Source organism: Hydractinia symbiolongicarpus, chromosome 1 (assembly GCF_029227915.1).
Source record: "Hydractinia symbiolongicarpus strain clone_291-10 chromosome 1, HSymV2.1, whole genome shotgun sequence".
Taxonomy (NCBI): Eukaryota; Metazoa; Cnidaria; class Hydrozoa; order Anthoathecata; family Hydractiniidae; genus Hydractinia; species Hydractinia symbiolongicarpus.
The window spans coordinates 31,056,480-31,079,653 of record NC_079875.1 but is presented as its reverse complement, the minus strand read 5'-3'; the positions used below and the strand labels follow the sequence as shown (position 1 = coordinate 31,079,653).

General features: G+C 33.3%; 6 protein-coding genes across 7 annotated transcripts in view; all 6 read left to right on the top strand.

The window, feature by feature from the left end:
* The first annotated feature begins 251 nt into the window (after positions 1 to 251).
* Positions 252 to 2,290, top strand: LOC130641728 (uncharacterized). Its single transcript, XM_057448702.1, has 4 exons — positions 252 to 414; positions 896 to 988; positions 1,571 to 1,630; positions 1,875 to 2,290. Exons 1-4 carry the CDS (start codon positions 372 to 374, stop codon positions 2,021 to 2,023), a joined length of 345 nt encoding a protein of 114 aa, XP_057304685.1. The 5' UTR covers positions 252 to 371; the 3' UTR covers positions 2,024 to 2,290.
* Positions 2,291 to 2,495: 205 nt separating this feature from the next.
* On the top strand, positions 2,496 to 4,734 carry LOC130641599 (uncharacterized). 2 transcript variants are annotated; one of them, XM_057448503.1, is made up of 3 exons: positions 2,496 to 2,842; positions 3,092 to 3,130; positions 3,722 to 4,734. In XM_057448503.1, the coding sequence occupies exon 3, from the start codon at positions 3,725 to 3,727 to the stop codon at positions 4,202 to 4,204; it is 480 nt and encodes a 159-aa protein (XP_057304486.1). In that variant the 5' UTR covers positions 2,496 to 2,842; positions 3,092 to 3,130; positions 3,722 to 3,724; the 3' UTR covers positions 4,205 to 4,734. The 2 variants fall into 2 exon arrangements, with proteins under 2 accessions (XP_057304486.1, XP_057304566.1); XM_057448583.1 differs by lacking the exon at positions 2,496 to 2,842 and having other exon boundaries at positions 2,894 to 3,130.
* On the top strand, positions 4,443 to 7,128 carry LOC130630122 (uncharacterized). The gene is made up of 7 exons (XM_057443519.1): positions 4,443 to 4,472; positions 4,834 to 4,902; positions 5,097 to 5,147; positions 5,263 to 5,313; positions 5,478 to 5,639; positions 6,188 to 6,283; positions 6,474 to 7,128. Exons 1-7 carry the CDS (start codon positions 4,443 to 4,445, stop codon positions 6,843 to 6,845), a joined length of 831 nt encoding a protein of 276 aa, XP_057299502.1. The 3' UTR covers positions 6,846 to 7,128.
* A 66-nt stretch (positions 7,129 to 7,194) lies between these two features.
* Positions 7,195 to 8,775, top strand: LOC130649461 (uncharacterized). The gene is made up of 2 exons (XM_057455738.1): positions 7,195 to 7,481; positions 8,319 to 8,775. Exons 1-2 carry the CDS (start codon positions 7,362 to 7,364, stop codon positions 8,499 to 8,501), a joined length of 303 nt encoding a protein of 100 aa, XP_057311721.1. The 5' UTR covers positions 7,195 to 7,361; the 3' UTR covers positions 8,502 to 8,775.
* The window catches only part of LOC130630112 (uncharacterized), a 34,082-nt gene continuing 19,657 nt past the window's right edge, over positions 8,750 to 23,174 (top strand). Inside the window, exons 1-2 of the mRNA XM_057443513.1 lie at positions 8,750 to 8,804; positions 8,875 to 10,519. Coding sequence (XP_057299496.1) covers positions 8,750 to 8,804; positions 8,875 to 9,932 — 1,113 coding nt within the window. The 3' untranslated portion in view covers positions 9,933 to 10,519. The remainder of the gene's footprint in view (positions 8,805 to 8,874; positions 10,520 to 23,174) is intronic.
* LOC130630091 (uncharacterized) lies at positions 15,766 to 17,220 on the top strand. Its single transcript, XM_057443492.1, has one exon. It carries the CDS (start codon positions 15,766 to 15,768, stop codon positions 17,218 to 17,220), a length of 1,455 nt encoding a protein of 484 aa, XP_057299475.1.

Genomic DNA, 23,174 nt, shown 5'->3' with positions numbered 1-23,174 from the left:
TAGGAATTGATTGAGGAAGTTTTTATTGCATTTAATGTATTGTTGTCAAAAATGTTATACTTTCAAAAATGGTTCTGTGTCCTGAAACAGCTGAAAAAAACTAAGAAACTATGACTTTATACTATATAGTATAGAGTTTTCAATAAAGCAAAAGGATGTTTTATTGTCTTTTGGACATTATGTCATGGTCGAATGTGCATATACTTTCTATTGTTATTCTTGTATGAGTAGCTTAACTTCTATCACTCCAAAACTTTGTAATGTTGTTATATATATAATATTAATTGACATTCTGGTTATTATTGTATGTCGCAATATCATCTTATATTTCTGATTATAGAAGTCAAAAGAAATTATAGATTAAAATATACATGACAACAATTATAAAGGAGGTAATGGATAGAAAACTGAGAGGTAAATATTTACATTTATACGGTAATTGAATTGACTTCAGATTTTACTACTCGAACAGCAATGCTTTTTTTTCTTTTGATGCTAATGCAAAATATTTTTGTATTTTGCTCTAAAAGAACAAAGAAAAAACATTATAGCTTACCTGACATTTAGTTGTCTAGGATTTGGTAAATTATTATTATAACTTGTGATAACATTTACAGACAAATTTGGTAAAAGACAAATGTCATAGGCAAGTGGAAACAAGAAAAACTTTAGAAGGACTAATTAAAAAACAAAATCAATCAAGAGACCACCTGCAAAAATATAAACCCACTTATTTTCCTAGCACAAAACAATATATATAATCAAATTGTCTTGTTATACCTGAGGTTACATTGGAAGAACTGGAATGTACTAAAACTGGAAATGAAGCTGTGTGGATTAAGTTGACAAAAATGTTTTTATACGATCTTAAATGAATTTATATTTTTTTTCACAGACAAGGGAAGAAATAAACCCAGCCTCAGTAATCTTCTTTGCAAAGGCGATGATCTTTCCAAATTTCAAGTTCTAAAGATCAATGAGGAGATAGGTAGGAAGTTTAAGTTACATTATTAAACGATTTAAGCAATTATTAAGCGATTTAAGTCTTAATAATTCTGTGTGAAAAACTTATACAAATCACGATATGTTTGCATTAGACCTGGGAAAACATTTGCAAATTAGTGACAAAGAACATTCCTAGGTTAAATATCTTTCAAAGTGTATTGATCTGTGTTAATTTTACAATCAAGAAGTCCACAAATTCAATTTTTTTTACAGTCTGCATTGTAAATTCTCAGGTGCTGAGAATTTTGCAAATTAGTGACAAGGGACATTCCTAGATTAAATATCTTTTAAAGTGCATTGATCTGTGTTAATTTTACAATCAAGAAGTCCACAAATTCAATTTTTTTTACAGTCTGCATTGTAAATTCTCAGGTGCTTAATTTGGTTTCAATGAAAAACAAAATTCTAAGAATGTGTCATAATGACAATCCATTTTCCAAAATTTTAGTTGCTTGAATTTTATGTATTTTTTTATAAAAGCTATCAGGCTTTAAAACTGAAAAAATGTTTTTTAGAAAAAAGTATAGTTAAAACGTTAAATTAAGCATGTTTTACTTTGCAATAGGTTTTGGAGTGTTTGCTCTAACAGATTTTTCCATGGGAGAGTTCTTGATGGAGTACAGAGGTTAGCATTTTAAATGTGTATGGTTAAACATGGTGGGTTTCTAAATCAAAATTTTTTAATTGATTGAGATTGACTTTAAAAAAGATTTAAAAACAAACCACTTGAAATAAGGATTTGGTTAATAAGTTATGAATAACTTATGCAAAAATAAGATCATTTTCTTTATGCTACAAAGAAATTTCTGATTGATGCTGCAAAAAGGAGTTTATCGAATTAACTTTACAATTTGTTAGAATATTTTTAGGAAATTGGATTAGTCAATGTGATGTTCTTACTTTGCAAAGAAAGTATGAAAACGAAAATATAGGAAGTTACATTTATTTTGACGTTGTTGATATTTTTGGAAAAAAAAGTGGTAAGTTAATTGAATATGTTATTTATTATTGTTTTTAATTGCAAAACAATATAATAATATCCCACTTTTATTTCTAATGTGCTGCCTGCTTATAGATAGTTTTTGTGTTGCCAAGTTTTAATGGATAACAGCTGCTCATTAATTTTATATGTAACAAGTCTAGAAGTTAATAAAGTCTTTTGTTATGTTTAAGAAAAACTTTTAAAAATATCTATTTCCTATGGCAAACAAAAAACTGCACAAATATGAAGTTTTTGGCATAAACAAAGATAAAGAAGCAGTCCAAAGTTGAAAAAAGACCATTTTTTACTTAGAAAGGAAGATATTCATAAAATCTTTTTTTGTTAAAAAATCAACAACACTACACAACGGTGTAAGGAAAAAATTATAAAAATGTATCTACTCATATTCTCAATACGACTCACATAAAGCAATTTTAATTGTTATACTAATGAACAGCAACATTAGTAATGTTTTATTGCACACACAGAAATGTATAACTATGATATTTTGTTTTTTACTTTTTTAGTATTGATGCAACTAATGTGGATGGCATTGGTAAACTTGTCAACGATTCTCCATCACGATTGGCCAATTCCAAAATGCGCAGAGTGATTGTAGGCAATAGTGTTCACCTTTGTCTTTTTGCTACACGTCATATTACCGCCGGCACTGAAGTTAGGTATATGCTTTAATTTTTGTCAATGCTATGTTTAAAAAATGTCACTTAGAAGTTTTAAGTGTTATTGCAAACCAGGAAGGTTTCACAGCTTAAAACAAATTATTCTTTATTTTACTATATTTTATATAGATATGACTATGGTGAGGATCGTGCACAATTACCTTGGCGTAAAGAGGTGTGTGCATTTAAATTATTCTAAATTTGAACTTTATGGGAATGCCATATTTCCATTAGAGTATGAATATCACACCTCCTTATCATGTTGTGTAGCTTTATTCCTTCTTTTAAATCCCAAAGTTTTAAAAGAGCAAACAATTGTGTATTATGAATGATTCCTTAGTCAACAATTTTGGTAACAGATTTGGATCCTTTGTAGGGACAAATCACTTTCTATTTTATGCATATTAAGTTAATTGCATTTTAGAAATGGAAATGTCATCCTTTAAAAAGCAAAGATGTTTCTGTAAGTTATTTTGAAATAATGGGTTCTATGTTTTAAATTATCTTTTAACATTTTAACATGATAAGCATAATTTGATTTAGAGATGAAATCAAGTTTTCCATTAGTTTTTCGTTGATTAAGGGTGAGGGAATGACAACGGTGATTTGATAGTGGAATACCAGTATCCAACCTAAAAATTAAAAAAATAAATGACTGGAACTTTCTTAATTTTACTTTCTCTTGTGTGATTTCCCCTGCTCTTAAAAAGAATGATAAGTGTTTTTCAAATTTATAGTTTAAACATTTGGCTAGTTACATCTTTACCAGGTGGCATTAACCTAAACTGTCCACATTTACTTTGTTTAAGGAACATCTTTTGCACACCTGTTTATATACTGCCCTAATTATTTTCTTTCTAAACCATCAACAAACTTTAAAGAAAGTAAAGTGGTTCCTAAAATAATACCACTCATTTTCAAATTTACTCTAAAATAACACCTCACTACTAAAATGTTTTTGTTGATCCATTAAGTGATTCTTAAAATTAAGAATTAGTTGAAGTATAGTAAAAGTTTATGCTTCTAAGTCAAGTGTAAAAAATGGCTTGTTTAGGAAATGGAACAAACAAAGGGAAAAAAAGGTCAAAAAGAGAATAAAGGCAGTGACAAATATGCTGATAAAAATGAAATAGAAAATATAAAAAAAGAAACAAAAAAACTGAAGGAAAGTATAAAATACGAGAAAGAAGAAGGAAAAGAAGATAAGAAAGTAGGTAATGAAGATATAAAAACAGAAACAAAGAAGAAGAAAGAAGAGAAAGAGAAAACAAAGAAAGAATATAAAAAAGAAGCTGAAGAAAAAAGTGAGACAAAAAAAAGACAAGAGGATAAGAAAGAAGTTAAAGAAAAAAATGAGAAAGAAGAGGCTAATGGAGATAATAAAGAAAGCAAAGAGAAAACAATAGAAGAAGAAAACAACATGAAAATTAAAAATAAAAAGGAGAATGGTGAACAGGACATTGAAGATAAAAAAAAAGAAAAAAAAGAAACTAATGCTGAATGTAGTGCTACGGTAAGTTTAACTTCTTTAGTTTAACTTCCTACCAATAATTTTAAAAAAGACAGTAAAATTTGTCTTTAAATGCAAAAGTGGTAACGTTTGCTTTATTCTTTTTCATATAGAATTCAAATTTTATTCACTTTGATTGGCAGCATACAAATATTTAAGATTTAATTTGTGAAGCTTTTTAAAAATGTTATAACGTAAATTTCTACAGGATGTCATTATTTTTAATTATTTGTTTGATTGTTTTTACCTGTATAAGTTTTGATAGATGTTTTTATTGCCTGATGATGTACTAGAAGTATGAAATGCTTCACAATAAATACATTTTTATGAATTTATATACTTTTTTCAATATTAGGAATAAAACACGGCTTTATTTTTGTAATATTAAATATTTAGGAGTTTTAACAAACTTTAAAGCTTAATAGTTACATCTGATTCGTTTCATGTGGAAATAATACATCCAAGACAAAAACTTTGGTTATGATTATAAGCTTGATAAATAAAAACGAAAAAAATATTTCACCACTAAAATATGACTGTAAAACTCTGTTTTCATAAATTTTTGCCCTGTAAAAAAGTAACATATGCATCCTCTGCTTGAAAATGATTGAACATTCAATGACACTCCATATGAGCTTCATTTTTTAAATTTCTAGGTAATGTGGAATTCAAAAATCCAAAATCCATTTACTGAAAGTATTGACTTTCAATTGGAAATTGCCAAGGTAAAGTACATTAAAAGATCACAAAACTGAAAACATGTCAAAAAAGCTTTCTTGTGTAGACACTAATCAGCATGAGATATTTAAGTATGCAATGTAATAAATGTACTCCACAATGTAACAATAAGAAAAAATTACTGAGACTTTCAAAAGTAATGCGAAAGGCATAGGTTTTGCAAGTGTTCCTTTTTATATAGGAAAGTAAACTTGTCGCTGGAGATGTTGCAAGTATAAACCTACCTTCACAGGTATTCAATTATTTTCTTACAATAGAACTGACCAAAGAAGTGTTCAACCATTAAACTAATTTCTAATTAATATTTTAGTTATCGTATTGTTTTGCTTTTTGTTATGTTTTATCAGTTTTTAATTAATTTACATCAAGGGATGATTTTCGTCACTTCTAAAGTTTCGGTACCTTTATTAAACAAATTTAAACTTGTATTTAATCTGGCAGTTGGCTAAAATAGAATTTGGTTTCACCAATGAAAAATTTAGTTAATAATGAAAAAAAAGGAACAAAGCAGCTCATCAATATTTTAATTCAACTTGTTGTATTTGTTTCATTTCCGAATTAGGTATCTATAACCAACGATTCTGGCTTCTTGATAGACCATTCTGTAACTATCCTTGATACCAGTGTGGAAAATGAGATAAATGGTATGGAAAGTAAAGGGCCAAGCGAGGATGAGATTCCCAATTTTGTTAGCAGCACACTTAGTGGTTCAAGAAATGTTATGGTAATTTCTTCTTTCCCTTTCGCTTACTTCTATAGCTTAATTTTCTTAGTCTTTGGCAGAAAAGTGAAAAAAATGTGTCCTTCTTTAGAAATAAAATATAGGCTTTATAGGATTCACAAAATGTGTAAGATCTCTACCCAAAAGGAAACACCTTACATTATTCTTAAGATCATCTGAAAAGTTGTAGTGCAAAATTAAATGATTCGTTATTTAAACTTATTCACCTGATATGTCCAAAAAAGTGAGTTTACTTGTAGGTAGGAAAAAGGATAGGAAGATTAACAACTTCATTTTATGAAATTGTGTGTTTCTTTATTGATAATAATAATTTTATATGCAGCAAAATCTAGTTCTAAACCTGAAGAGAAGTCTTAATTCCTTGTGGTGGTATCAAACTACCATACATAACTTTTGAGAAAAAAAGTTCTGAAAAGGGATCCTATCCAGAGATTACACAATCATTAAAGAAACTATGTGTTATACGTTTAGGCTTGAATATAATAACTAAAATATTTTTAGTAGATTGCATTCTAAAAGTCTTTTTTTAGCCTCAAGATTTATACTTTAGTGACATAGATGACTCTAACTCTGATAATGAAACTATTTACAATATTCACTTGCCAAGTATGGAACTTGTTGCACCGGTAAGTGAAACATTTCTTCCACCTTAATTTTAGTAGGTTAAACTACTGACCATCTCTTATTGTTGTTTTTTGGTTTTAAATCATGGAAATATTGGTTCAGCTTTTTTAATTTATGATAAAAACAAAAAAACATTAGAATTTTTAATTGAAACAAGTTAGTGTTATTCCCTTTTATTTTAACTTTCACTAGAAAATTGCAGGGCCGTTCATTTGTGGATGTAAGCGACCATTTATTACCAAGTTGATGTATCAGCTGCATTCAGAAAAGTGCATAAAGGTAATTTTTTTATTGATGTTAATTCCATTCAACTGTCATCCTTTTGACATCTTGACAATAAAAACTTTTCTTTCCCACAACAGAACATTTATGTCGCATGCAGTTCTTAATCAAATTCTCAAATTACATTACCACCCACAATCTTGGACAAAAATATTGAGAGAAAGACAGTTTTTTCCTCATTTTCCAAATATGGACAAAAGTGTCAAACAGTCAATGCACTGCAGTAGGCAGGCTGCAAAGTCGCTACTTTTGTACACACATAGACCAGACAGACAGCGCTGAAAAGTTTGTAGTTAACCAAATAGCCTAAGAAATTAAGTCCAAATGTGTGAATTTTATAAAAAAAATAGCCTACGCAATTACTATGCTCCTTATCCCCAAACCAGCCAATGGAAATATTCTGCAGTCAATTATACTGTACCTAAACACCCAAAAGCAAGTTTTTAGAGAAGTATAAGCCAATTTGATAAGAGCTTATACATAGCAGACACCTCTTTATAGCTGATACTTATAGTTTTTGTGGTGTCCAATATAAAGTTAATGCTTAAATTATTCAAATCTTCTTTATTGTAATTTGAAGCCATTTTTGGAATTATTAAAGTTCCTTAATAAATTCAGAAAATACTGCTTTTGTTTTAGGGAAAGGAACAAAGAAAAAAAGAAATTGGGAAAGACAAAAAGGACGATCCCAGAAGAAAAAATGGGAAAAGTAGAAAAGAAACAGAACAAAGTAAAAGTAATGAAAACAGGAAAGTTTTGGAAAAACCAAATGGAAAAGAGAAAGACGGAGAAAAGAGAATGAAGGAAAGTATAGCAGAAACAAAAGAAGGTACAGGAATAGAATGGAAAAAAACAAATGAATTTAAAGAAATGAAAAATGAGAAAAAGAAAAATGAAGATAAAAAAGAAGAAGAAATGGTTAGAATTTTGTAACTTTTGAATCTAAGTCTTTGGGGCATTTTAATTCGGAAAGAAATTAATGTATATAACGTATCAAAACTGAGTACCTTCAGGTTAAAAAACTTCCGTAAGATGCAGACTTTGTAAAAGTCGGAATAATAATAAAGAACCTAAGGAATGAAAAATATATACTATATCGGACAGCGGATTAACAGCATGCTTATGACACTTCAGACACTAACAGTCTTATATTTTTGTTGTTTACATTTTCTTTCTTACAGCGTAAACCTCTGTTGTTTGTGTTTTTAATTGTTGTACAAAATTAAACAAAGTATTCCCCAATATACCTCTGCTACTTAAGTTTTAAGGAATTTTTTGTATCAAGAGTGTTTTTTAAAAAACCCTTTCTTTAAATACAAGAAATTGCGGAAAATTTATTTATAAATGGAATTTTTTTTGTTTTATTTTGATAAATAATCATATTTTTACTTAGGAAAAAAAACAAAAATTAAAAAAAAATTCAAAGGGAGCAAAAAAAGTAAGATTTCCGAAAAATTCGTTTTTTTATTATTCTATTTTATTTTCTCTCTCTTTTCGCTTTAGTCTAAAATTCCCCTGCGATGAATTGTTTATTAAATTAACACAAAACACGCTTTAGATAAGTTTTTATCTTAACACATAACAAAATGAGGTTGGCTTATCATTGAAACCGTTTTGAAAATCATACCTGTTCTCTGCTGAAATTTCAGCAGTAAAATGATAGTAAAATATAGCAAAATAAACAAATTTCAGTTTTTTATCCAAATTATTGTTAAATTATTTTACCCTTAAAACCATAACCCTTTTATATTTTAGGTTCCATATAAGAAACCTTACCGTTTTTGTGTTTTTTGTAAGAAGATGTGCTCCAAACTTACTGATCACATTAAAAATTGCCATAAAGAACTAGAGGTAGTAAAAAAAAACACTAATGCTGAAAAAAAGAGAGCGTGTGAATGCTTTTCAGCAGATGAAAAGATTGGGGATCAAAGAATTTAATGAAAAAGAAGCTGTTAAAAAAAATCCGATATATCAGGGTGAGAAAAAAAGAAGAAAGCATCAAAAATTGGTTAGATGTAGTATTTGTTCTGCTTTTATATCAAAACGATTTTTCTCGACCCACAAACACCGTTGCTCTAAGAAGTTCGACTCTACTGCTGTGCCGATACCGTTGCTTGAAGACTGCCTATTAACATCAACAAGGTTAAGCGATGAATTTATAATTGACGTTTTGGGCAAGGTCAGGGATGACGAATTGGGAGGGATTGTACGAAAGGACACAAGAAAAGCAAAATTGCGACTGTAAGAAAAACTGCTAGAAGTGAAATGGGGCTGTTAGCCCAAATGTATAAGGCTGCAATATCGTTTGCAGGCTTTATGGGCACTAATGGTAACGTTATCGATTTATTTTGCCGCGAGAACTTTCACCATTTGTGTGATGTGGTGGAGATGATAACTCAACGTGAGACTGGAAAGATGAAGGCTGGTCTTAGGCATAAAGCCTATTATCTTATAATTAAATCTTGTAAAAGGCTACGTGACCGCTTTTTTATTGAGAAGAAAGAGAATCTATCAAATGAGATTGATTCATTTTTAAAATCAGTTAAGTCGAGCGAGGATACATTTCTCACTAGTGCGCAATATTTATTGGAGAACGAAAAGCTGAGGAAGACAAGAAAACCATGCCAGTTACCACTAGAAGAAGATATAAAGAAACTCCATGCTTTCACGTCAAACCGCATCAAACATTTAACAAATGAGTACACTCTGATGACACCATCAACCTTTATAGAACTTCGTAATGTCACCATGGTACGTCTGACTCTTCTAAATGCAAGACAGGGAGGAGAGGTAGGTCGTCTTTTACTCAGTGAGTGGGATGAAGCAGAAAAGGATGGATGGATTGATCAACAAAGGCTACAAACGTTAACTCTATCGGACCGAATGCTTGTCAAATCATTAAAAATTGCCTATTTAGCTGGAAAAGGAAATAAACACATTGTGTCAATGATAGTTCCAAATGACACAGTTAAAGCCATGCAGCATCTCTCCAGAGTCAATTTTAGAAAAAGTGCTGGAGTTGCTAAGGATAATGATTTTTTATTTGCAAGTACACAGCTCTCAGACGTACAATTTTCTGGGTGGCATGCTCTCAAAGGTGTATGTTCTAAAGTAACAGCATTGAAAAAACCAGAGCTTATAAATTGGACCAACAATCGCCATAGAGTCAGCACCATTTACGCTAGTTTGGATATTGCAGAGACTGATAGAGAGCTGTTTTACAAGCACATGGGCCACTCCGCCCAGATGAACAAGGAAGTGTACCAATCACCATTGGCATTGCTTAGTGTTACAAATGTTGGAAAAAACTTAATAGATATTGAGACAGGTAGTTTCTTAAAACTTTCTTTCCGATTAAATTATTTCTAACAAATAAGTCCCACCTTTAAATAACCTCAAGCAGCGTTTATCTGAGTTAGTATAATACTTTTTTAAATAATAACTATATTTTCAGATAGTAAGCAGCTATTGAGGGGCAACATACAACCATTTCAGCAATATATCAAGAGCATTCGAAAAGCGTTTACTTTTTAAACACTTTTTAAGTAAGCATCCCCTGCCTCCTGCAAGACACCAGCCACATTCATTGAGACCAGCCGCCAAAACCAATAACTTTCGTTAAACGTTGGAAAAAGAAGAGTAGACAACGACAAATCATATTGTTGTTGCTTATACCTACTGACACAGAGCCCAGGGCTAAGAAAGGTAGACTTGGCACCCAGCCCTTAGAAAGGTTGTGACTAAGACTGAAAAGCAGCAAAACTGGAAACAAAAAAGCTTCCCGTCCTTAGACATGGACACTTAAAAAATCGTATCGTAATGCTTGCGCTGACCAAAAAACCACCCCTTATAAAGGCAGACTTAGAACCCAGCAAAGGCAACCCAGAATACCATGAATGTACTAGACACTTTTCATAGGACCCTCATTGATAACAGTATCATTAGAACCTGAATAGGTAATTAGGTAATAATAGGTAATAATAGGTAATAGTAACAGTAATGATATGTATGCGTGAAATAAAAAGGTTTACAATACAGTAGGCTGCACTGAAGTATCTTGTCTTTACGGACAGTGGATGTAAATAAAATTGCGATTAGGCTCCCAGAAGATGATGAATACACTTTCTTGCTTATTACAAGCATCAGTACTGCCCAACTTGGACCTATAACTATTCTCTTAGAAAATCCTGAAGAGAAAAAACAATCCTTCAATCACAAACGATTCGACAGAAGACAGAGCTAACAACATAAACGGACTGGTTACAAAACAAACACAAATAGAAAAAACGTATATCTCAAAAATATGTAATATAAAAAAGAATTCAATAAAACTCCGTTGCGCCAGAACTTGTGACTCTAGCGCACAGGAGGTAGCTTTTCACATGTGTTACAGGGCCCCAACACTCAGCCTTACACAGGAGGTTGTCATGACAGGAGCAGACTGTAAATATTTTGACTAAGGACACCAGGGTTGTCATGCCTGCATGGCAAGTTATTGAACTTGGGCACCTTACTGAACTGGGGTAATAAGCGGGGTCGTAAAGCAAGCCCTCTTGCAAACTTTTAAGTTACCAGAGAAGAGTGAGCTGAACTCTTTATTTTTGTTTTGTAAAAATAAGAGGTAAAAAATAATTTAGTTTCTAAATTGACACAATTGTTTTCTGTTTTTGAAAAGAAAATACTTATTACTTAAACTTCACGATATATGACACTAAAACCTACTTGGAGAGAAAAGGAACATCAGAGGACTCAGATGCACATTGTAACTGAGTAGGAGTAACACTTAATGCTTGCAAAAATAGAAATGGTGTAGCACGTATTACCCAGAGTTATTGATGCAGTCTTGTTGGTAGGCAAATATGGGAAAGGCTTTTCAGACAGGTTGCTCTTACAGTAAGTTCTTTTTGTTTCTGTGGCAAGGTTTTTGTTTTTGGAGGAATCAAGCACCGTTGGTGTGGAGAAAATGGAGATAAATCCATCTTGATTCCCTTCACTTGAAGTTCTTGCAATCCAAATACAACATGAACATCTCATACATACATCAGCAAGGTTACGGTGTTGTGGTGCCGTAGATTAGTGGTTATAGCTCTCGTACTCTGTGCGAGAGACGGGGGTTCGATTCCTCTTGACGGCGATTCAAAATGGGGGAGTGAATGTTACCATAGCCCCGGGTTAACCGAAGCCATGTAAGGGAAATTGGGAAGATTGCACACTGTGTGGGTTGTTGGATGTTGCCGGAAGTTTTCTAGTAGAACACGGGCTCTAATTGGGTCTGCGTAGCTCAAAATGAGCATTAAATACCCTATGACTCTCCATCTAAGCCATGGTCCCTCCTGGAAATAATAGACAGGGCATATCCCTCAATATTTGTGAGGCTGGCCATGTCAAATATGCACATCTATCTATCTATCATATTTGGCGTGATACTTACATGTGTGTTGGTAGTCTGGTATGCAATTGAAAAAGATACTTCGTTCAAAGTTACTATTATTCATCCTTTCAAACATAAAAGTCCTGTGTTAAAACACATCTCGACCGATAGATCTTACTTTGCTACATTTGCGATCGCAATACCCTCAGATATTTCATTACGTAACAAACATTGAGGTCGGACGTGTTTGAGGTCGGACGTGTTTTTTACAAGAGCTGGATTTACTTGTGTTCTTTGATACGATATTACTTATTTAATCACTCACGAACTTGCAGCTATTAATATTGATTTAGCTGGTATTTGATATTATTATTCAGTGGGTTTATGATCGTTGGTTGTCTACAGAATTACAGTTTTTGACTCATGGAAAGTAAAATAACGTAAACGAAAAAGTTTGTCATAATTTTCTTCACGCAACAAATCATCTACGATGGAGTTCAAGTGTTTTCAGATTATTTTAGTTCTATTGATATTTAATTATCGCGATGGGTCAGATTTTGCTATCACTGATCAACAGCATACTATATCGCAAACCCCTAATGGCGGAAAAGTGAAAAGATGTAAATCTCGTGTATTGTATTATGCTAACCACTGTGCCACGCAACAACTTGTAATGAGTGGCGATGTTGAAAGCAATCCTGGTCCCGCACTCCAACGCGGATTGAAAGCTCCATCTTGTTCAATCTGTGAGAAATGTGTTAAATGCAATCAAAGACGATTCATTTGTGATACATGCTGGGAAACCACTCACGCTGCTTGTTTGAACCAATCAAATTTAGTACTCAATGGTAGAATTCCGAAATATTGGACCTGTTCAGATTGCCATTTTACTGTGCTTCCCTTTTCGAATGTACGTGATGTTTGCGCATTGTACTCATCTATTCTGAGTGATGGTGGTGAATACGAGGAATTAATAACCATACCAAGCAATCCAAAACATACGAAAATTTGCCATCTAAATACGCAATCCTTACCGAGCACATTTGACGAGTTCTCATACATGCTCGAATGTCATAAATTTGACATAATCACGTTGTCCGAGACATGGTTAAAAAATAATCAGGTATTGATTGATTATGTAAACATTCCAGGATACCAATTTGAATATAAAAACAGAACTGATAAACGAGGAGGTGGTGTTGGAATGTACATCAAGGACGAACTTATTTACAAAACTAGAGACGACATAACCAAACTCGACAATTCTATCGAACATGTCTGGATCGAAGTGAAAGGTAGAAATAAAAATTACTCATATCTAGTTGGAACATTTTATCAGCCATCTTCTATAGAAAGAGAAAAAAAAGATTGGCTAGAACGATTTGATATTCTTTTGCGTCACATCACCGCAAAATGGGACGGTATTATCATAATTACAGGTGACTTCAATATCGACTTATTACAAGGTGATAAATCCACAATCGAATTATATCAAGATACACTTATGACTTATGACCTAAAACAACATATTACAAAACCAACCCGAAAATCGACATCCCTTATTGATCATGTTATTAGTAATATACCGGAAAAGGTAGTTAGTGAGAACGTTTTATTGTGCGATGAAATTTCTGACCATGATGCCCCGCATATCGTTATGAATATCAAAAAGGATAAATTCGAAAAACGATACAAATTTATACGTGACGAGAAGCAGTTGAACATCGATGAATATATTAGTGATATCGAGAAGATTCCTTTTTCCTTGATAGATACTTTTGATGATCCGGAAGATCAACTGTATGTTATGAATGAAGTCATACTGTCCTGCATTAATAGCCATGCTCCTTTGAAAAGGTGTAAATTTACACGACCACCAGCTCCCTGGATGAAGGACCCATCCATTGTATCGTCGAAACTGAAACTTGATGAACTTCGTAGTGAATTAAAATCTTGTGATGACAGAGAGGCTAAACATGAGTATGTTGAAACGAGAAATAAATTGAAGAAGGCTATCAAACACTCTAGAAGAACCTTCTATCAAAAGGCTTTATCAAGTAACCGTTCAAAGGAAGTATGGAAAACCATAAGAACTATTATTAAACCACAGTTCAAACAAATCAGGCAGAATCCCGATACCATCAATGATTATTTCAATTCCATTGCAATAAAGTTAAGCAATACAAATGAGTTAAACATTTCTCCCACCATGAATGATGAGGCTGTACCGGCAATGGATTTATTTGACCTTCGTCACGCTACCCAAGAGGATGTTCTCAAACATTTGAATTCATTGAGAAGTGATTGCTCTACTGGCGGTGATAACATACCAGCGAAATTCATAAAACCAGTCGCAGCCCAATTGTCGCCAGTCCTAACAAAGATTTTGAATAACTGCATCGATGCAAACGTATTTCCAACATGCTGGAAGAAATCACGTATCTGTCCGGTACCTAAAGTTCCAGGTGCTTCACAACTAGAAGATTTTCGTCCAATATCAATACTTCCTGTACTGTCGAAAGTATATGAGAAAGTCATTTTATCACAGCTTTGTGACTTCATTGATAGATATAACATTTACGCTTCAACTCAATCTGGTTTTCGCAAAGGTCACTCGTGCATCACGATACTCTTAAAATTAAAGGACGACATTTTGAAGGCTATGCAAAGAGGTGAAGTAACTTTATCAGTGTCAGCAGATTACTCCAAAGCATTTGATACTGTGAAATATGACGTTCTGATTAATAAGTTGAAGAAACTCCAAATGTCTCCTGCATTCATCAATTTGATCTCTAACTATTTGTCAAATCGCCAGCAGTTTGTGCAAATTGATGACAAAAAATCGGACACCTTGCTGATCAAATACGGTGTTCCCCAGGGATCTATTCTTGGTCCGATCTTGTTCAACATCTATGTCTCTGACCTATCGTTGAATTCGTCGTGTAATTCTATCCAGTACGCAGATGACACAAATCTTTACATACACTTCAAACTAAAAGAAATGGATATCGCAACAGCAAAGCTTCAAAGTGACATTAACCAAATAACAACATGGTCAAAGATAAACAATCTGATGTTTAATTCCATAAAGACAAAATCAATTATGTACTCGACAAGCCAGTTAAGCTGTATAAACAATTTAAACTTCAGTAACTTATTCAAATTCCATAGTAATGGTGCTGAGATTGAGCGGGTATCCTCTCTCAAAATACTGGGCATAACATTCGATGAACATATGACGTGGTCTACACATGTGAATAACATCATTAGATCATCATACGCTACGATTTCGACATTAAAGCGATTGAAACGTTTGGCACCTTTTCACGTGAGAAAGAATCTCGCTGAAGCACTGATATTATCAAAGATAGACTACGGAAATCTTGTCTATAATAAAATAAAACATAAACAAACAAATAACCTTGTTGTCAATCTCTCAAATATTACTTTAACCAACCATGACCACTCCATTCTAAATAAAGGGCTCAAATATGTTCAAACATCTACATATGTTAACTCTCGCGAACACCTTACGTTAGCGCTCAATAAATTACGAAACCGCATGTACACAAAATATTATTTTTATCAGAACCCGCGACCTCAAGCAGGTCTTCACCGTCGGTCTGACTGGATGGCACCTAAACCTAAAAACACAACACTCCTAAAATATATCAACTCCATCCATGCTGATATTGAAATGTTCATTAACGATTCCCCCTCCTGAAAGATAAATACAACTGCACTCTCGAAGAATACAAAAGTCTAAAAAACCTTTCAAAAAACAAAGACATAGTAATTAAAAAAGCCGATAATGGTGGCTCAATCGTCATCATGAATAAATATGATTACGTTGAAAAAGTACGCAAGCACCTTGACAATAAAACGTACTATTCAAAGATCTCGGCTGATCCGACAAAGGATCTTATTACAAACATACACAGCTTTATTGAAACTTTACTCTATCATCACAAAATAGATAAAAACACAGCGAAATTCATAACACCTACCAGCCTCATCCGAATGCCACTTTTTTATATATTACCTGAAATTCACAAGGATGGCAACCCTGGTAGACCAATTGTATCAGCTGTGAATTCACCTACGGAAAACATATTAGAATTTTTAAATCTTTGTTTACAACCACTCCTACCCAAGCTGAAATCCTATATAAAGGATACAAAACACTTTATCACACGCATAAATAACCTACCAAAAATAAAGAAAAATGCTATTTTAGTGTCGGCAGATGTTACGTCGCTTTATACCAACATACCACACAAAGAAGGTGTGGACGCGTGTATACACTTCATGAAAATTTTTCAGCATCAACTACCAAACTTTACACCAAACGAACAAGTTACACGCGTACTGTTCTCCTTTATTTTGGAAAACAACTATTTTCAGTTCCTTGACGAAATTTTTCTACAACTAATAGGAACTGCTATGGGAACGAAGGTTGCACCACCATATGCATCTCTTTTTCTCGGCTTGTTTGAAGAAACACACATATGTAAAAAGTTTCCAGGCCTTCTTACGATTTACCTCCGCTTCTTAGATTACATTTTTTTCATATGGGAGCATGGAGAAAACAAACTCAAGGAGTTCTTTACGTACCTTAATTCAGTACACCCAACAATAAAGTTTACTTATAAATTTTCTATCGAGGAAATAGATTTTCTGGATACCACTGTCTATCTTGATCCAGAAACGGGAGACCTCAAAACAAAGCTATACATCAAACCTACTGACACACGAACCTTATTGCACCACAACTGCTACCATCCATATCACACAAAACAGAGTATTGTTTACTCACAAGCCCTGCGCTATCGTATGATAACAAAAGATAATATACTACTTCGAAAAGAGTTGGACCAACTTAAAAGCAACTTACTATTGAGGGGCTATAAGTTCCGTATGGTCAACTCAACTTTTAAACAAGTTTTAAAAATGAACCAGGAGGACGTACTAAACAATAACATAAAGAAACTCAAAGAAAATAAAAACAACTACAACGCCAACGAGAGAAAAATTAATAACAAAAAGAAACGGAGCAAAATCGACGAAATAAGCAGCGGCGTCCATAAAAATGACATTTTGCCCTTTATCATCCCTTATCATAGAGCGTTTATTCCTGTGAAAAATATTTTCAAGAAACATTGGTCAATCATTATAAACGACAGAGAACTGCATAAAGTTTTTCCAAACAAACCTTTTATTGCATACACAAGACACAAAAACATCCAGGACCACCTTGTCCGGACGAAATTGGGGACTGGTGACTAAATCTCTGGCGGCTGAATCATGCTTGTAATTAGAATATGAACTTTTTTAGAAGTACGAAGGAAATACCATCATTGATATAAACTGTGTTTTTTATAAGCGTAACTTTCTTTATATAAGAGCAACTTTCTTCCCCCATTACCCACTCTATTATAACAGGGAAACTTGATATACACCGTTATAAAACACAACATCACAATACCTTATTATTATTATTATTATTAACATTTATTTGGGTTCAATTTTGTACAAAATTGTTCTTCTCCCTAAAATGAAATATAAAAATGAAAAAAATTATAGATTAAGAATAAATAAGTGTTCAAAAAATAAATTTTTTTATATACATTAAATAAAAAAGAAAACCGCGATGAGAAAAACAGAAAAGGCTTGAAAGAAATTGAAACGCTCGAATCGACGAGAAATTAAGAAACGATATATGGAATCAACCTAAATTGTAACTAGACAAAAAGCAGAGAAAACGATAAATGGCCTTGAAAGTAAGGAAAATATAAATAAACTATAAATAAAGAATAAATAATTGTTCAAAAAAAAAAAAAAAAAAAAAAAAAAAATTATCTTTTTATATATATACATTATAAAAACCGCGATGAAAAGCAAAATTAAAAATAAACTTGAAAGGCTCGAAAGAAATTGAAACACTCGAATCGACAAGATAAATAGAGACGATATTGGAATCAACCTAGATAGGAGTAACTATAAAAAAAACACAGAGAAAACGATAAATGGCCTTGGAAGTAAGAAAATATAAAATAAACTAATTGAATTATGAAAAAAAAAAAAAAAAAAAAAAATATTTCATATATATACTTGGCTAGTCGCAAATGGAGAAAAGGCAAAAGTAAACACAAGCTGAAATGAGTAAGGGTAGATTGTGAACAGGTCGATAGAATATTGGCACCCAAACTTCGGCGAACAGAATTCAAACAGACAAGACTCTAGCGACTGCCTTATTTAGATAAAATTGTTTTGCTTCTTTAGTAAATTTTTCTAGAGTTTCAATAATTTTTATACTATCCGGGATTTCATCGTAACACCGTGCTTGGTTTTGAAAAGTGCAATTTGCAACATTTTTAACAAGAGGCTCCTTCGTAGAAGATCTCAAATTTCGTGTTGGTATAACAAACTCTACGTTTAGATAGCTTGGATGGTTGTTATCAATTCTCGATTTGTGTACAAGTTTACTTATACTGAATTCAATATGTTCTTTTACGGGAAGCCATTTTAGATTCGTGACTTCTTGCAGATTAGCATAACGGCGGAGAACGTAACCAGCAGCCATGTTTTGGATCTTTTGTAGCCGACATATCAGATAATCAGGTATTTGCGAGAAGACAACATTACCGTAACTTATCCTTGATAAGATCAACGTTTCCGCCAAGGTTTTGCGTACATGGAAAGGTGTGAAACGACTAAACTTTCGTAGAGCACGTAGTGTTGAGTGCGAGGATTTTATAACATTGTTTATATGGCAGGTCCATGATAGATTTTGATCGAATTGAATGCCAAGTAACTTAACATTTTTTTCCTGCTCGATTGACATACCAGCACAACGACAAAGATAGCTTCGGTCAGAATCAAATGCTCTCAGTCGCTTAGAATGGAATATGATTAACTTAAGCTTGTCACTGTTGAACAAGAGATTGTTTTCTTTTGACCAAGCTAGAAGGTTATCTACATCCTTTTCCATATCTTTGATTGATTGAAATAGATCTCTGACTTTGCAGTGTTTATATAATGTTGTATCATCAGCATATTGGATACTGGCGGAGTTGATTTGATTTGATAACTCGATGACGTAGAGGTTAAACAGGACAGGGCCAAGTATGCTACCCTGTGGTACACCGTAAAACATTGATTTTAAAGATGAAATTTTGTCTTCAATTTGAACGTATTGTTTCCTATCTTTCAGATAACTTGATAATATCTTTAAAGCACGAAATGAAAAATTCATATCACGTAGTTTCAGCAGCAGATTTTTGTGATCAATCGTGTCGAAAGCTTTGGAGTAATCGATGAGGATAGAGAGTGTCACTTCACTTTTCGCCATTGCTTTTTTTATGTCGTCACGAAGCTTAAGCATCAATGTGGTAGTCGTATGACCTTTGCGAAAACCGGATTGTGTTTCATTGTAAAGTTGATTACTTTCGATGAATTCACATAACTGAGATAAGATTACTCTCTCGTAGATTTTTGACAATACTGGCAGTACTGAGATTGGACGATAGTCCTTTGTGCTAATTGGTGTGTCGATCTTTGGTATTGGGCAAACACGAGCAATCTTCCATTGCTGGGGAAATATTTCTTTGTTGATGCAATTGTTAATAATATGGACCAGAGGGGATGTTATGAATTCTGATACTGGCTTGATAAATCGTATTGGAATATTGCCATGACCACTGGAGCAGTCATTCTTGAGGTTTTTTAGTATTTTATTTATTTCATTGTAAGTAGTATGTTGAATTTTGAACGATTGTTCGTTTTCAGTAGTTTTGATATCATCTGGTAATGTAGACTCGACGTTTGATTTCCCAGTTAGGTTTGCTGCTAGATTGCTAAAATATTCATTCATTTCTGAAGGATCGTGTTTGATTCGTGTTTTTTGATTGCTCAGAATACGATGAATAGTATTCCAGACAGATTTTTGATCCTTTGACGATAACGATTTCTTGAAGAACGAGTTTTTTATTTCCTTCAATGTCTTTCGATAATTAGTGCGTTTTTCTTTATAGTCATTTTTGTAATTTGGATCTTGTTGGGCTTTTTTACGATAAAATTCCAGTTGGTTTCGACTGTCTTGGATGGCAGGGTCTTTCATCCACGGAGCGATCGGGCGTGTTAGCTTTACTCGCTTCAGTGGGGCATGACGTTCAATACAGGATAATATGAGATGATTCAGTGTATCTATTTGTTCATCTGGATCATCGAATGTAAATATCAAACTAAATGGTAATTTTGGAAAATCGTCGATATAGGAATTCATATCCAGATTTTTTTCGTCATGAACGAATTTATATCGCGGTTCGAAACGTTCTTTTTTAATGCTAAGTAGAATATATGGCGTGTCATGATCACTTATTTCGTCAGTAATAAGCACGTCACTGTTTGTCACTTTACCTTTAATGAAAAGGTACTGGGAACTAACTTGTTCCGTCATTTTATGAAGAAGTTTAACGAACAAAGGTACCGTTAATTCTGAAACACAAAATACAACAACGTCTCAAAAAGAGGAGAAATTCATATCACCATAGCAACTTATTGTACTCATGATATGAAAAAAATATTTACAATTCGTCGAATCGAACGACATTCAATAACGGTCTGTTACCACGGCCATCCAACAACATAGAGACACGTAATTATGTGCCCGCCCAAAATCAACTTCTAAACGACACTTGACATCTAAACTGTTTTTCAAACCAACTAAAATTCTTGTTACCATAGCAACAATTTGCACCTACATTGTGCCTCAAAATATCAAGCAAAAATATACTGTAGAACGGCCTGTTGACACAAATCTTCAACAAAACGTAACGCACAAAACGTACTGAAATCCTAAATTGTGTTTTACTTATAAAAGAGACCTGAGTACAAAGTTGCAACCGGTCTCTTAAATTGATTATAACCCATATCGCTATGGCAACAACTAATACTCACATTGCGCTTTTTTGAAAAACACGAACAACAGTCGACAACGGCCCGTTTAAACGGCCCTTCAACTATATATGGCAGCACATGTCTTATAATCGACCTCTTTTCACTTCAGTAGCTGTCGTAGCAAGACATACATACGCAAGATATACATATGCATTATGAATCAAAACGATCCTTTGAATTTGTTTCAGTTGCACGACAATAAGAACGGTAAGTTGAAAAAATAAAATTGTTTTTACTAACTGATGAGAATACCTAAACCAAGGTATGGCCGCCCACTATCACGAGGAGTTATTGATTAGTCCGTGCTAGGACGGGGCCAAAAACTCCAATGACGGCAGAAATCAACTGATGATCTCATTAATCAGTTAGTTTTTTAAAAGAACGAAACACAAATTGCCAATATCAACACTTATATATTCGTAGATAACCAGAGCAAACTACAACAACATGTTCGCTCGAACAAACTGAAACTAAACCAATTTGATTGTTTAATGTACGATGGGGAAAGCGAGAGGGAATAACACACTGATTTTCACAGATTCATGATTCTTTTATCGTATATTGTAAAAACATGTACATCACTTTAATAAAATCTCTTCTTCTTGATTACACGTCGAGTAAATTTTTCGGTTGCAAACATAGGAGACAAGTTCCCGTTCAATAATCCATTCATATATTGATTACACGGATGCCAATAAGGCAGAATTAAAGAACTAAAGCGGCGGGGAAAATTAGAAAATTTATTTAGCAGAAACAAATTTTAAACAAATAGATGAACACTGGTATTGTTAGGCCCCAGTTACATGTCGAGCACTGGCCAGGTCTTCTGATGGTGTAAATTCGACGTCCGCCTTAGTTCCTTAAAGAAATACATCAGGGAAATACATCAGGGTTTAAACTACAAACACGTACAAGAATACCTGACACAACTTATATAACAAAATAAAACGTATATACGTTATACAAAAGTGTTTTTATCCATTTTCGCATGGTTTTCTTCACAAAAGTCGTCCTGTTTGCTGATATTCGCCATGGTTTCTAACATTTTCTACATTACCTTGTGTACTTCGCAGAACGACAGAACGTTTAGTGTATTTCGCGACTTAACTTTAATGATTATCATTGTACTTACGGAAAACTAGGTTTAATCATTATCATTATATTTTTTCGGGTGCATCTGCTGCCAGCTGAATAGGGGTTATTCCTATACTTATTAAAGTGAAGGATGAAAATTACAAAGTGCACGCACAATGATAAACTCCACCAGTTAAGTCTTAAAATTTAAATTCTAGAGGTTTTGCTTCTCTAAAGAATAAGGAATTCATTACGAATTCGTAGATAAGAAAAAGCAAAAGCTATTTATATAAAAAGGCACAAAGAAGCTTTCCGTAAGCATAAGTACCTTTTGTTGGTGTACTTTTGTGGTCTAAGATCCAATGCCTAGTGAAAGGGGGTAACGAAGAATCACAGGTAGACAGTCGAGTTAGTAATAACAAAATATACAAAGGGTAGTCCTAATACGGTGAGGGATTATTGGCGTTCCTTAATTCTATCAATGACAGTTAATTTTAAGACGTATTCCAGCATCAGCGGACGTAAAAAAAGTTATCGAAGATGAGCTAAAGAACGATAAAGCTGACCCTTCTGACTACCCAAACAGGGAAGAAAACATTTCCTGCAAGGAAATAGTAAACATGATAAATGACATTATCAGATATTCAGACTTAGTCAATTTGTAACAGAAAGCTTTAATAGAAACAGAACCACCACGGACATCTTTTTGGATGTAGAGAAAGCCTTTGACAGAGTGTGGCATAGCGGACTCATCTGGAACCTTTAAAAAATGAATATCAATAAAAAAAACTCTGTTTTGGATAAAACGTTTCCTAACAAATAGATGAATCAGGATAGTAGTTAATGGGGTAGCAGGAATGGCATTCCATCCCAACTTTGGAGTTCCCCACGGAAGCCGTTTGAGCCCTATCTTATATAGATTATTTGTTAATTACCTCCCTATCCCAACAAGCCAAGTGATCCAGACACAATTTGCGGATGACATTGCAATCTGGTTTTCCCATTCTCGAGGCAAAAAAGTCACGTGACAATTACGTAATTTTCCGGCAAAATTGTCTACCATCTTGAAGCGGGGGCGAACGAAACGGTTAAGTGGCTAGCAGGGTGGCCACAGAATTTGATAAAAGAAATTCCATGACTTTTCCATGACTTTTTTCTACATGATGAAAAACAACAAAATCGTGTCAAAATATAAAGAACATATATAT

Bases quoted from the DNA above. Each gene is read 5' to 3' on its own strand.
- LOC130641728 (XM_057448702.1), top strand. From the start codon at position 372: ATGACAACAATTATAAAGGAGGTAATGGATAGAAAACTGAGAG. The intron at 415-895 runs GTAAATATTTAC...TTTTTTTCACAG, and splicing joins AATGGATAGAAAACTGAGAG to ACAAGGGAAGAAATAAACCC. The intron at 989-1,570 runs GTAGGAAGTTTA...ACTTTGCAATAG, and splicing joins AAAGATCAATGAGGAGATAG to GTTTTGGAGTGTTTGCTCTA.
- LOC130641599 (XM_057448503.1), top strand. From the start codon at position 3,725: ATGGAACAAACAAAGGGAAAAAAAGGTCAAAAAGAGAATAAAGGCAGT.
- LOC130630122 (XM_057443519.1), top strand. From the start codon at position 4,443: ATGTTTTTATTGCCTGATGATGTACTAGAA. The intron at 5,148-5,262 runs GTATTCAATTAT...ATGTTTTATCAG, and splicing joins GTATAAACCTACCTTCACAG to TTTTTAATTAATTTACATCA. The intron at 5,314-5,477 runs GTACCTTTATTA...TTTCCGAATTAG, and splicing joins TCGTCACTTCTAAAGTTTCG to GTATCTATAACCAACGATTC.
- LOC130649461 (XM_057455738.1), top strand. From the start codon at position 7,362: ATGAAGGAAAGTATAGCAGAAACAAAAGAAGGTACAGGAATAGAATGG. The intron at 7,482-8,318 runs GTTAGAATTTTG...TTTATATTTTAG, and splicing joins ATAAAAAAGAAGAAGAAATG to GTTCCATATAAGAAACCTTA.
- LOC130630091 (XM_057443492.1), top strand. From the start codon at position 15,766: ATGAATAAATATGATTACGTTGAAAAAGTACGCAAGCACCTTGACAAT.